Below are 14,725 nucleotides of genomic sequence, written 5' to 3' on the forward strand. Positions count from 1 at the left end.
GTCCTTGGCTTTCGAAGGGTGTGCTGCCACTGGGTGCCCCAACAATTGTCAGAGGAGGACAAAGCAAAACGTATGGGGATGTGTTGCGATACAGCAATGAAGGGGAGGATTTTCTCGCTCGTACAGTCATAGCAGACAAAATGTGGGTTCATCACTTTACCCTGGAGAGCAAACAAGACTCCATGACCTGGAAACATCCACAATCTCCTGTGCGCAAAAAATTCAAAACTGTTCCCAGTGTCCGAAAAGTCATGGCCACAGTGTTCTCGGATCACCAAGGCATTCTGTTGGTGAATTTCTTGCCGAAGGGAGGAACAATCAATGCATAGCTGGAAAAACTGAAAGCCAACATTCGATGCAAACGATCAGAACTCCTGACAAGTGGCATGATTTTGTTGCACGACAAAGCAACTCCACACACTGCCCACACCACCGTGAGTGGTTGCACCGTAATCGTTGGGAAACTCTGTCACATCACCCCTACAGCCCAGACTTAGCGCCTTCAGACTTCCATTTGTTCGGCCCTCTGAAATGCTTTCCTGAAAGCATTTCAACGTGGATAAGGAAGTTCATCAGGTGGTGCAATGTTGGTTACTGCGTGTGGGCACAGACTTCTTCAGTACTGGTATTGATATACTGATCCATCATTGGGACAAGTGCATCAATAAAACTGGAGACTTTGTGGAAAAGTAGTGCATGTTCACTTATTTCTTGGTGTGTAATTTCATCAACTTCGTATTATTAAACATCATCAAGAGAAAAAATGTGTTACCTTACTTTTTGGAAACCCCTCGTATATAAATATGTTGTTACATTTTCTCTATTGTAACAATTTCCACTGACCTGCATGCTGATCAGTGTTGTTTAAGTTTTTACAAATATCTTACAAATAAACCGAAATTTTTTTATTTAAGCAAATGAAGGTCTTGTGATAAACAACTCAGCTTACTTTGGTGTAAACCAATTAATTAACAAATAAATTAATGACTTTACTCACTTTATTCCAAGATGGCCCCTTGCCAATGATATGGGTCATATGATTTACACAAGAAAAGTGAGGTAAAGATAAAATATAAAGCCATTCTAAAAAGCCACTTTTACTATACAAATTACATCAACTATTTCTTTAGAAAAGAAATAGTTGATATCCTCTATTATATTCTCCAATATCAACTCCTGTTTTGCAGGATATTTAAAAATTTGCATGGAACAAATGTAGGAGTATATTCTACAGCAAAAAAAAAAAAAAGAAAAAAGTTTCTATAAAGATATAGAGTAGTTCCCAACCTATGGGTCCCAAAAATATAATTCTGTTATATTTAAGTCACGTTTAATAAAATAATGATAAATAATATTTATAAAATGTTACTTTTAACTACATAAATCACAATATACCATGGCAAACTTGAGCTACCTGTCACAATGTGCACATCCAGTTTCACTTTTTATGAATCTAGACATGAGTGTTGCCAAAGGCTAAATCATAATCAGTTGGCAGATTTACTTTCAATGTATGGAAGTTCTTTCCAATGAACCACTGAAATCAAATAAACTGCAAAGTCACAGTCATATTTCTTAGACATATATCTGAATAGAAAATGTTTTGCCATTTTACATAGTTTAGTAAATTATGATTAACATTTAATATCTCAAAAATAAAATCTTTTAAAAGATTTTATTTTATGCTCCTACATTTGTTCTTTTAAAATAACAAATATAGGAGCATATTCACTTATTGCTTCTGTTTCTGTCAATAAAACTTGATACTCAAGACTTCAAAACAATTTCTCAGCAGAAGTTACCTTCGGGTTGGCTGTGGTCCTAGGATAACTTATGTGGATGGTGTTGCACATATGAGAATGAGCCAATACCCTACCACAAAAAGTCCATGGCACATTGTTAGCTGTTACACTTATAAACTTGCTGCAGTAAAACTACTATAATGAAATTGTAAGCTCTTCTGGCCTGAGCTGTACAGAATAAAAGCATAAATTTTCAATTTATTATTTTTGTTATAATTCAAATTAATAGTAAAAAAAATTGCAATTACATGCAAATCAATAAAATTCTAACACTGTCAGAACTCTCACCACAATATATATTATGTCTTCCATATGTAGATGTGTGGCAGATAGCTCAACTAACCATATTTAAGAACACTAACATTATCATAGTTTTTAAGCTAGATTTACCCTTCATTCACTTAATTTCACAGTTGTTTGTTTGTTATTTGGTTTTTAGGAGCATTAGCAACTAAGGCCATATTGCTCCGGGAATATGCGGTGGTCATTCCCTGACCTTTCCGCATCCTCCGTATTTGGTGGTGATGGGCTTGAACCCCAGTCTAATCAAGAAGCGTGTGCTACGCACTGCTGCTCCTTCCCACCTGGCTACGGAGGTGCTAATTTCACAGATACCAATGACAAAAAACAATGTACCACATTAGGTGTTCTAAATCTGCTTATCCTTACCAGGGTTCAACTCACTGTACCTTGAAGGAGTGAATGTGTAACCATATTTGTTCCATTTCCTCAAATATGTGTTACTGAAAAATCTATTAATATACAGTGGCCTATTACAACTGAATAAATGGATACTAAAAATCACTAATTTAAACATTCTTAAATTACATTATTGCAATGGGTTTAGTAATATATATATATATATATGAAGTGGAGGGGAACATGTTCCAGACAACCAATGGCTCCTAACCCCAAATCAAGTTCTGAAGTAAATTTATATCACTATTATAAGTTATCAAAAAAATAAAAAATAAATAAAAATAATGACTGTTTATTTATGCTTTATTATAAAAAATACCATATCGGTACAGTATTTTTAAAATGCCAAAGCAGTATTCGGAGCACTGAAAACTGCCTCTTTATCTTCCTTAAAAGTGTATAAATGGGATGGTACATTTCCAGTACAGACTTGTAACATTAGTACAGAAAATTTGTGACATGTATCTATTAGCCTCAATAAAAGCTTTTATTGTTCCAAGAGATGCAGCATCTCTGGCCTGATCAACCTAACCTATTAACTTTTATTAAGTTTTGATGGTTTTAACATTAACATATTTGTTCACAACCTTTACTTATCAGGAGGGAGGAACATAACCTCCAGCCAAGTGATGTCCCATATCATTGATAGGCTTTAAAATTCATTACTAGTTGGAACCTACACAAATACGTGCATGCACACATATATCTGGTATCGAACACACGATACCAGATATACTCTCAACAGAAATGAAGGGATATATATCCTACCTTTGGTTCTTCAGTGTTGTGCAAGGTTGACAAACATTTTCTCCAAGTTCTCATCCATCCTCCCCCACAAATGATTTTAGTGCTTGGTGAATCATTTGAATCATTTAAGGTTGGACTCCTTTATCTTCTCCCCCATACCTTTCATTTTTTCTTCTTTTCCCCCCTCCCTTTATTGATGAATACCCATGTACACAGCTGGAAAATAACTGTTAGTAGAATACCTCTTATATAAGACACTGACAGAAAACAATCCATATGCTCATGTTTGTGAGAAAAAAATTCTAGAAGCTTCAGGGGAGTAGACCATCCATGAGTCACATAAATGTGAGCCATTCTTGTATAAACTGGGGGAAAGTAGTCAAAACATAAGTTGTGTAAGAATGAATTTCTTATATCAAGCTTGCATAAATCAGAGGTTTACAATAAAACTCGTGAGGCTAATGTGAAAAGAGCACTATTAGTGAAGTGCTCAGAAATTAAGGTCTCCCAGAAAACTTTCTGACTGATATATTTTGCTTATCACAATTAATGAATACAACATGGTCATAAGGAATGCTTTACTAGAAGAGAAGCAGGAAGGACTATGATATAAAAAGTCAGAGGTATTACCAAATGCAATTAATTGTATTATTATAATTAATTTATGCCATGGGAAGCTTATTAGAAGAAGCATGGAACTGCTTGTTGCTTTATAAGCAAGACTAGCAATTCACTGATCATCAGCAATGGAAAACTGAGTTTCTAAGTCCCTGTAGTTCTTAGACAAAGCACTAATTCAAAACATAATGCATTCACTGATCCCTACACAACTTTTAGACTGCTGGTCTTAGTTTGGGAAAATAATAATGCTGCTCTGTATTTTTTTTTTTGCTATTACTGTCTTGGGACAATACTGTTCCTCCTATGACTTAGGCTCTCCTTTAGAAACGATTACATCCATACATGAGGCAACCTAAAGTAACTAATTGTTTTTTACTGAATAACATCACCAAGCAGGTGAATCTATTATTCATTAAAAACTCAAAGGCACTGTACTGTTGTGATCAGTTTCAGAACAATTTGGTTCCACAACAGGCAGCCTCAACCTTGTGCCAAATAGTGAACTGTATTGTACTGAAATGTATTAAATTTAAATAAGCAGCCAAGCAGAACTGTTTCAATGCAGGTACTGAGATAGTTTGAGAAAATAATTCTTCTCTCCATTATGGTTTGCTGCCATTATTGCCTGGGAACAATATTGTTCCTCCTGTAACAATAACACAAATAGTATCCACTCATTGGGATTTTTTATTCATGTAACAAAAGTTACATTTTAAAATTAAAAGTTTTCTGCCATACATCATTTAGATCCAATACATTTTTTTACTGCTCAGCATAAGGCTGCTAATTGAGACTACTTGTTGTTTGATGATGGAACTAAACAGTTCTGAATATGGTCTCAACAGTGCCTTTGGGTTTTCGATGAATGATGGATATGCCTACTGGGTGATGTTATTTGATTAACAATAAAATTAGTTAGTTTAGGTCAAACTCAAGGACAAATGTAATAGTCTCTAAAAGAAACTAACTCCAAGCTCTGTCATTAGTAGTAGTGGCATGTGATGCAAGAAAGCAAGTGTATGAGCTTATGCAGCATCAGCCAAAAAAAAAAAAAAAAAAAAAAATCACACCATTCCCTCCAAATGCCTGTCCAGTTCCTCCTTAAATTTATTTAACGTATCAACTTCCACAACAACAGATGGAAGATTGTTCCAGCAATTAACCACCTGCTGGCTAAAAGCAAATTTCCACACATCTATTCTACATCTGTCTTTTCTTAATTTGAATTTATGCCCTCTTAGGTTCGTAATCTGAACAAGTGGAATGATCCCATCAGAATTCAGCGTGCTCAACCCATTCAATGCCTTATACACCTCAATCAGATCACCGCGCAGGTGCCTAGTCGCCAGCCACTGCAATTTGCAGAACGTAAGCCTCTCTTGGTAAGAGGATCCCTTCATTTCCCTCACTAATCTTGTTGCCCTTCTCTGTACACGCTCAAGCAAATCTAATTCCTTCCTAAAATGAGGCCTTCAGACCTGTACGCAGTACTCAAAGCGTGACCTGCCCTGGCAGCCTGTCTGCATTGCTCAGAAAACTTCATATCTGCCTGCACAATTACTCCCAGGTCTTTTTCATTTTCTACCACCTTAAGTGTAGTACCACACAGTTGGTACGTTTCTCTGGTAATACTTCTACCCATATGCAGTACTTTGCATTTGTCAAGGTTAAACTTCAGTTGCCACATCTTAGCCCATCTGCCTAAATTTTCTATATTCTGTTGCAGCACCACACTGCCATTACTGTCATTAACAACCCTGCCAACCTTTGTATCATCTGCAAACTTCCACACTAAGCCTGATATACCTTCATCAATATCACTGATAAATATACAAAACAACAGTGGACCCAACACTAAACCCTGTGGGCCTCCTCTAATAACATTAGTCCACGAAGAGCGGCACCCATTGATTACCACCCTCTGTCTTCTCCCACTTTCCTTTTATCCATTGTAGTAACTTACCCTTAATACCATTCTGCTCCAATTTGTACAATAGTCTTCCAAACGCAACCTGAAATCCAAATATATGATATCAAAATTATTTTTTGCATCCAGTTCCGTTGTAACAACATCATAATATCCTATCAAATTTGTCAGACAAGACTTTCCCTTAACAAACCCATGCTGTGTCTCAATTATTGCTGCAGTCTTGTCTAGATGATATTGCAATACATCTTTAACCAGTGACTCCATTATTTTACCCAGAACAGAAGTTAAACAAACTGGTCTGTAATTACTCCTGTCACCCTTTGATTCCCCTTTGTGAACTTTGGGGATACATTTGCACATCTCTAGTCCGTGGGGACCTGACCTGAGTCCAAGGATGCTCTCATAATTATGGCTAAGGGTTTGGTTACTTCCTTTGCTGCCTCCTTTAATATAACTGGATGGATCCCATCCAACCCAGGTGCCTTTATATTTAACTTCAACAATTTCTCCTCCACTTTGCGCTCAGTTATTACAAAATCATTAAGCACCCTGCTACAATTTGATAACCTTCTGCCATTTTCAAACCTTAATAACTCCTCATGTGTGAATGTAGATGCAAAATACTCATTCAGTTTGTTTGCTATCTGAGCAGGATCATCAACAGCCGAACCATTGATATCAAGTGGACCAATCAGATTCATCCCTTTCCTTTTAGAGTTTATATAAGTAAAGAAATCCTTGTTGTTTTTCTTAGCATCCTTTGCCAAAGATTTCTTGTAATCTGCTTTCGCCTGCCTAACCTCCTTTGTGACCTGATTACAGACTAGCTTATATCTGCCATAGGCTTCTGAGTTGCTTGATAATTTATATGCATCCCATGCATTTTTCTTCTCTGTCACGAGTCTCATTAGTTCATTTGATAACCATTTAGGCCTAAACCTTGAACAATATTTCTTAATGAAACTTTTAGTTTCATTAAGAAACGATTAATTCCTTGAATGCTTCCCACTTAGAATTTACTGTTGGTAACATCGTCAGTTGATTCCCTCGGTACAGAATTTAAAAACTGTCTTAGACCACTGTACTCACCTTTACGGAAGCAAAAACCCTTTCCTTTACCCCTGATGGTAATTATATCTTTAAGTAAATTCCACATCAGTACACTGTGATCACTGCCACCTAGTGGTTTCTTTATCTGGAAATTCTTAATACACGAATGATCACTGCTGATAACCAGATCAAGAGTATTACCCTCTCTGGTTGCCTCTCGAACATGCTGCTGCAGAAAATATTCATCCAATAAATCCACAAAATTCTTATTAGTTCGTGAGTGACCAACCCAGAAGTTCCAGTCAATATCTGGGAAGTTAAAATCCCCCATTATAAGACATTCTGATTTACTAGCCCACTCTATTTCTCTGTACAATTGCTTATTGTACTCATTTGAGTTAGGCCTATAACACACTCCTATTCTTATTTTTGCTTTTGCAGTGCTTTTGTCACACCAAACTAGCTCAACAGTGCACTGTTCATCTATATCAACTGGATGCACTTGTTTTGATTTAATGTTTTTCTTAATTAACAGCATGACACCTCCTCCCTTCCTATCCTGTCTATCCTTTCTGTACACATTGTACTCCCCAAATTCCAAATCTGCATTCCTAATATCAGTGTGACACCATGGCTCTGATATCCCAACAATATCCGCCTTTGATGTCTTGACCAACACTTCAAATTCATCAAATTTATTTACTATACTTCTAGCATTGGTATGCATGCAAGCATACATGCACCTATTCCTATTCACCCTGACACATCCCATATACCCACCTGTTTCACAATGACTGCCATCAGTCCTTGAAACCCCCAGCACCACTCTCTCTAGGTCATTACTTATTCTACCTATTCATTGTCACAGGAGGGGCAATATTGTCCCCAGGCAGTGATGAAACACTCTTTTCTCACACTATTTCAATATCTATATTGAAATATTATCCCACTTCTGTACTTGTTTGTTTTCATCCTCATGTATTTGACTGGGGTGGGGGATTGTCTGTAACAAAATAATGTTTTATGGAGCTTTGTTTTGTTGTGAAGGCAAAATTGTTTTCTGCCATGAAAGTAAAGATCACTGCATTAATGCTATGAAGCTTGGAATTATACATTTGTTCATAATTCAAGTTTTCCTTGCAAATGGGTAATTAACATTTTGATGTTGCCATTTATTTAAAAGTGGTATAATATTAGTGCAACTGTTCTGCTGAGCATAAAGATCAATGCATAAACAATACAAGTCAAGGAACTGTGTTTGTTCATAATTCAAGTTTTACATGCTTTTAGACTGTCATTATTTAATTAAAAAAACTTACCTGAAGAAGCTATTCTCTGTCTGGATAATGATCCTTCATATCCCAGTTGTGAGAAACTTAAAGATGGGAGTATAAAGGCCATGTTTTTATACTGAATGTAATGTCCTTGATCCATAACTGGATCAAGGGTTTCTAGAATGTTTAAAGAGATGATATAGGTTTTGAGTTCTGTTTTGGGTAAAAAAAAAAAAAAAAAAAAAAAAATAGAAGACATACTGTAAATACAGGTTTCAAAATAGAATTGTTACAGACATAGTTTACAATACAGCACTAGCATGGAAAAAATTCCAGATCCAACATTTTTACTAAATCTTGTATAAAACTCTGGCATGAAGTTGACAGCACTTAATTAATCAAAATCCTGAATTACAAGGTAATGAAGAACATAACTTTATTAAGAGATTTCAGGAAAGTGAAGGTTCCAAAGATTAACAGCAAGACATACAACACTGGATTCACAATGACAATTTGATGGAAAATTAAGTTATCTACAATTCAGAAATCATACAAACCATGACAGAAACTGATGGGTCTAAACATGGTATGAAGAAGAAGAAGAAAGTACTTTAAATCAGGAGCCAAAATTTTTTCGTGTGGAAACCAAACACACCTTGCTTTACAATATGCTGAACAGAATGAATCAACAGTCAACGAAGTGATGTGTACATGTTAAATGAAATCATAATTTAAAATAATATAATACAATAATAAAATAAATTGTAATAATATTAAATAATATAAAATAAAATAAACTTTTTTTTTGATGATTCCTTGCTTTAACCACCTTTTTTTGATTACCAACTAACATCAGGTCCCAATCACATCAGATAAGAGGGCTTCTACTGCATTGTGCTCATTTGAAACTATATCAGTGAAGATAAAAAGGTAAAGCTGCTAAAAAGAAGAGGTTCAAACAAAAATTGTGATTTTTTTTTTTAATACTCATAAATCAATAAATAAAAACTCTGCTGCTAAACAATTAGAGTTACACACCTTATTTCAAAGTCAATGTTAGACTCAAAAGCCTGAAAACTCTTTGTACCAAATGGACCCAAGTTTAAAGTTCCACTTTCCAGAAGTCTCTTGGCAGGAGCAATTAGCCGAGGCAGAACCATTGTTATTTTCAGAAATGGAGATTTTCCAGCAGAGGAATAACCATAAATATCTAAAGAGAAACCAAGAAATATAAAGATTATGACTGATAAATTTAATAAATTATTACTGATATGGTTCTTACTAATACTTTTTAAGAAATTATTACAAACTGAAAAATAACATAAAGGATACAACTGACAGAGAAACAAAAAATTAAACAAATTCAACTGACTATATTAAAAAAAAAAAGCAGAAAAAAAGTTATATTCCTGTACAAATATATATTTTGTTGCCAATTTAGTATAAAATGAAAAGCTTACTTTTTTTCATGACAGTTTCTACTGCATGTACAGCATTGCTAAGATTTTCTTTATTGGACCTCATATCTGCCAATACTGCATTACTTAAAGCAGTCTGTTAAAAAAAATAATAAATAACACTGTGAATTATAAAGAAGTAATTTTTAATAGTGTTACCTGAAGTCTAACACTGAAGGGTGGTAGACCTTTGTAAACAGCAATAGGTAAAACTATTGTTAATATAAACTTCCATGCATCAATTCATTTAAACAGAGATTTAACTCTTTTTCAACAGCATTTAATGTACTACAAAAACAGTTTTCAATAGCATACACCATTTTTTTTTTTTTTTTTTTTTTTTGGTGAACTGCTCATTCTTCTACAGGCTAACCACTTATCCAATATAATGATTGTACCCATGGTAATGACTTTTAAAGTGACCAATTTCATCATCTAGTTTACAATTCATAATGCACTTTTTTGGATATTTATTTTGAAAAAATAAAGTATATACATTTCATATAGCATTGGAAAAAATCACATAACACCAATTATGAACTCAGTTCCATTAATCATAAGCACTACATACAGTGTGGTAATTGGCAAATGAAGCTGATCTAGAAAAAACATAACAATCCCACGTATGAGTAAACTGACCTTGTTTTATTCAAAGTAGCTTCCTCCTAGGTCCACACACTGCATGCAACAGTCATGAGGCAACCTGGTGGAAAACTGTAAACAGTATACTGTTCAATGCTCTCATCACAGCTCTTTGAATGGTGTCAATGTCATCAAAATAACAGCCTTTCAGTAGTATTGTAGTTTTAAATGTTTTTCACCAACCTTACGTAGAAATAAAACACAAAGAAAACGAAAACTGGAATCTTGATAACTATGTATTTATAATAAGTTATATTTGCCTGTATTTACAATAAATTATATTTAACTTTACAACTAAAATATATGAAATATACATATAAAATATACATTAAAATATACTGGGTTAAGAACAATAAAATACATTAAAATATACTAAATTAAAATCGATAAAACCAAAGCTTTCGAAGGCTCCTGCCTTCTTCTTCAGCGGTATTTTCTTTGTTCTGCGGCGCGTCTTTAAATACCAGCAGGTTCACGGTACTCATCACGTGTTTCATTCCCACGTGTTCCGTTCTCTTGTGTTACAGAATCGGAAGTGGCTCGAGAGTGGGTCATGTGGAACCGTTCATCCCTTCTGAGGATAGTAGCCTCAAAGAGGGGATGGATCTGCATTCCTCTATCTCTATTAATGTTCACTGTGGAACAGATCCGCAAACTCTTAAGCCACTTCCGGTCCCAGAACTTATTCGCCCGATCGGTGATGATAGCCTCGTCCGGGGAGATGTGGTGCTGCTTCTCCCAAAAATGCTCGGCCACGGCGGACTTACCATAGTCCGCACTTCTTATTGCCTTAGTGTGCTCCCCCAGACGGTCTTTGAGATGGCGTTTTGTTTCCCCTACATAACACTCCCCACAATCCAGGTATCTAATACTGTATACGACCCCACTTGCATTCTCTTTTTGAATGGGGTCCTTTACTTGTGACACGATTGTGTGCAGCCTCCGCCCCCGGAAGCTGCACACAACGCGTCTGATAATTTCTTAGTATTCTAGTTATGTGATCGGTTAGACCCAGATAGTAGGGAATATATGCAGTGGATACTGGCGTAAAAGATTCGCCTCTCCTCTGATTTCCTTTAATATATTTTTCTATAATCCTCTGGGGGTAGCCACATTTTGTAAGATCCGTCGTGACGCGTTCATACTCTATCTTCCTATCCTCGGAGGTACTACAGTGTGATTTTGCCCTGTCAACTAATGTTCTAACCACACTGTTCCTATGATGGTTGGCCTGAGCTGAATTGTAGTGCGAATATTGACCTTTACACATCGATTTCCTATAGACCTTAGTCTTTAGTTGTTGGTCTTCCCTACAGACCAACACATCTAGGAACGGCAAAACTCCTCCTTCTTCTGCCTCCGAGGTAAATTGTATGAATGGGGAGAAGCCATTTAAAATATTCAACACCTGATCTTCACTCCCCTTTCGAATAATTGAAAACGTATCATCTACGTATCTTTTCCAGGGGCGCATAGGGAGAACACTAACATTAAATATTCTAGCCTCGAGCTCCTCCATAGCTAAATTAGCTATAATTGCGCTAATGGGGGGGAGCCCATGGCTGTACCGTTAACCTGCTTATACATAGTATTATCAAACGCCATAGTGGTGCTTGAGAGGCATAATTCTATACCTTTCTCAATATCCTCTAAATTTAATTGTGTTCTAGTATTTAGAGTAGTATCTCTCCGTAAGGCCATGTGTGCACAACGCACTCCATGGTCAATCGGAATACACGTAAATAGAGATTTCACGTCGAAAGATATCATAATTTCATTCTCTTCTATGCGTTGGCTTCTAATAAAATGCACAAAGTCTTTGCTGTCCTTAATACTAAATTCAGAAAGTCCTACTAATGGAGATAATAATTTGGCTAAGAAACCAGATAGTGCATATGTGGGACTGCCTATAAATGAAACTATGGGTCTAAGTGGTACACCCATTTTATGAATTTTGGGCAAGCCATAAAATCTTGGTATTTGGCTCCCTGTAGCATGCAGTACCCAATATTGTTCTTTGGAAATTTTGCTAGACTTAAGCCAACTCTGTACCATTCTATTCACTTGCCGTTCCAAGCTAAGCAGTGGACTTTTCTGAATAACCTTATAGGTTGTATGATCATTCAATAAATCCAACGCCTTATTTAGATATGCTTCCTTATCAAGAACCACCGTTGCCCTACCTTTGTCCGCGGGTAAGACCACAATGCTATCATCTTGCTTGAGGCTTTTTAGCGCTAATTTTTGCTTCACATTGAGATTAGAGGGGGCGTTTTTAGCTTGACTGAGGATGGCTGCTGTTTTAACTCTAATTTCATTAGCCATATCTTCGGGAAGTTTATTTATAGCTCTTTCCACGCCCATTGCTATTTCTGCAACGGGTATTCTGGACGGAATCATGGAAAATTTTGGTCCTAAATTTAGAACCTCCAATTGATCTTTAGTTAGTTGTTTACTGTCATATTCACTATAAAATCCTTGGCAGTACTATCACTATTGCCTCTAAACCTGGTTTGTTCTCTAAGTCTGTCAAACTTCCCCATTTGTCTTCGTCTATAGATGTCAGAAATTTGTTTTGTTTTAGTATTAGTATTAGTATTTAGTATTAGTAACGGCCGCATGGTGCAAGAAAGCCTATGGCTTATGCTGCACCAGCCAAAAAAAAAAAAAAAAAAAAAATCCGAACAAAACAATGATAAAAACAAAAAAAAAAATAATAATAATAAATAAATAACTAAATAATAATAATTAATAAATAAAAAAAATAAAATAAAAAGGAAATTAAACCTATCATCCTATGTGCTTCCCTTACCCGAAAGTACTATCCAGATGACCTTTGAATTTCCCCAAACTGTCGGCCTCTACCACCCATGAAGGCAACTTATTCCAGTAATTTATAACTCGCTGGCTAAAATAGAACTTCCTGCAATCCAATCTAAACATTTCCCCCCGTAACTTGAATTTATGTCCCCTAGTTCTAGTTTAGTTGCCACCACACTAATCACTTCTGACAAGTGCACCGGAGTCATCTTGTCACTAATCTTAGTAAAGCACTGTCTTTTGTCTCTCCTAATGTGCTATAAATTCCTATGCAATTTCTCAATCCATATATTTAAGATCTTCTTTTGATACCACTTAGAAACGTTAAATAGTCGTTCATCTTCAAAAGGTAGCTTTGTTTGAAAGCCTCGAGGTATGAGATTGTGTGTCTTACATCGATGAGCAAACCTCAAATGTTGCTCATGTTTAGCCTCCCTAACACTATGCCTCTGGAATTCTCTGATGCACCGCACAATTGGATGGCCATAGCATCTAAATAATTCTTCAAACAGGCCTCTGAGGTTGGGTATGTTCATATTGTAGTTTTAAATGTTTTTTCACCAACCTTATGTAGAAATAAAACACAAAGAAAACGAAAACTGGAATCTTGATAACTATGTATTTATAATAAGTTATATTTGTCTGTATTTACAATAAATTATATTTAACTTTACAACTAAAATATATGAAATATACATATAAAATATACATTAAAATATACTGGGTTAAGAACAATAAAATACATTAAAATATACTAAATTAAAATCGATAAAACCAAAGCTTGAAGAATGTTTGAAGAGCCTTTCAGTAGTGCCTTCAGCTTCAGAAACAAAAAAGAAGCTGCACAGAGCTAAAACTGGTGGGTGGGCCAGTACACAGACTTTTTTTGCTAGCCAAAAACTCCCAAACATTGAGAGCCTTGTAGCTTCATTGTTGCAAAAGGAACCAACTGCTATCTTCTCCATACTGATCCTGCACATAACAGATTCTCTGCAACAAACGTTTCAAAACGTCCAGGTAGTAGATAGCAGTAACACTTTCACCACTGGGCATGAACTCTTTGTGTACAATTCCCTTGCTATCGTAGAAAGTGATGAGCATGGTTTTGATTTTTGACCTTTCTTGACGACCTATTTTGGCTTTGGGAGAGTTTGCCAATTTCCACTCCACACTTTGTTGCAGGATTGTACTGAAAACACATCTCATCACCCATAATGATTGAATTCAGGAAGCTGGATTTGCTTTCACCAGTTTCAGTGAGTTCTCTGCAGTGTTGTTGACAGTCTTAACAAATGTGGAACAAGCCATGTATAGTCCTTTGTTTTCCTCAAATCCTGGGTTATTATTTGTTGAATACTTTCCTTATTAACACACAGATTTTTTGAAGTCATTCAGGGCATTACACATCAGTCATTGGTAATGGTTTCATGCGCCTTTTTAATCAACGCTCATATTTGAACCATTTTTGCTGGGCACGAACGTTCATTGTCTTCCAGTGATTCTATTCCACGGTCGAAACATTTATTCCACTCGAACACATGCTCAAAACAGACAATTCTCTCCATACACTTGTTTCATTGTTTGAAATGTTTCTGTGGCAGTTTTGCCCAGTTGAACATAAAACTTGATGTTTGCTCTTTATTCCATTGTCTCTCCACAACACAGACACAGGAGAGACATGCA

General features: G+C 35.9%; 1 protein-coding gene across 1 annotated transcript in view; it reads right to left on the reverse strand.

Annotated features, from left to right (window-relative positions):
- The window catches only part of PolD1 (DNA polymerase delta 1, catalytic subunit), a 154,424-nt gene that overhangs the window by 120,140 nt on the left and 19,559 nt on the right, over positions 1-14,725 (reverse strand). The window contains exons 3-4 of the mRNA XM_090386737.1: positions 9,584-9,677; positions 9,162-9,333 (exon numbers count right to left, since the gene is read on the reverse strand). Coding sequence (XP_090242863.1) covers positions 9,162-9,333; positions 9,584-9,677 — 266 coding nt within the window. The remainder of the gene's footprint in view (positions 1-9,161; positions 9,334-9,583; positions 9,678-14,725) is intronic.

Source organism: Mastigoproctus giganteus, chromosome 12 (genome assembly GCF_048544385.1).
Source record: "Mastigoproctus giganteus isolate SK-2022 chromosome 12, ASM4854438v1, whole genome shotgun sequence".
Classification (NCBI taxonomy): Eukaryota; Metazoa; Arthropoda; class Arachnida; order Uropygi; family Thelyphonidae; genus Mastigoproctus; species Mastigoproctus giganteus.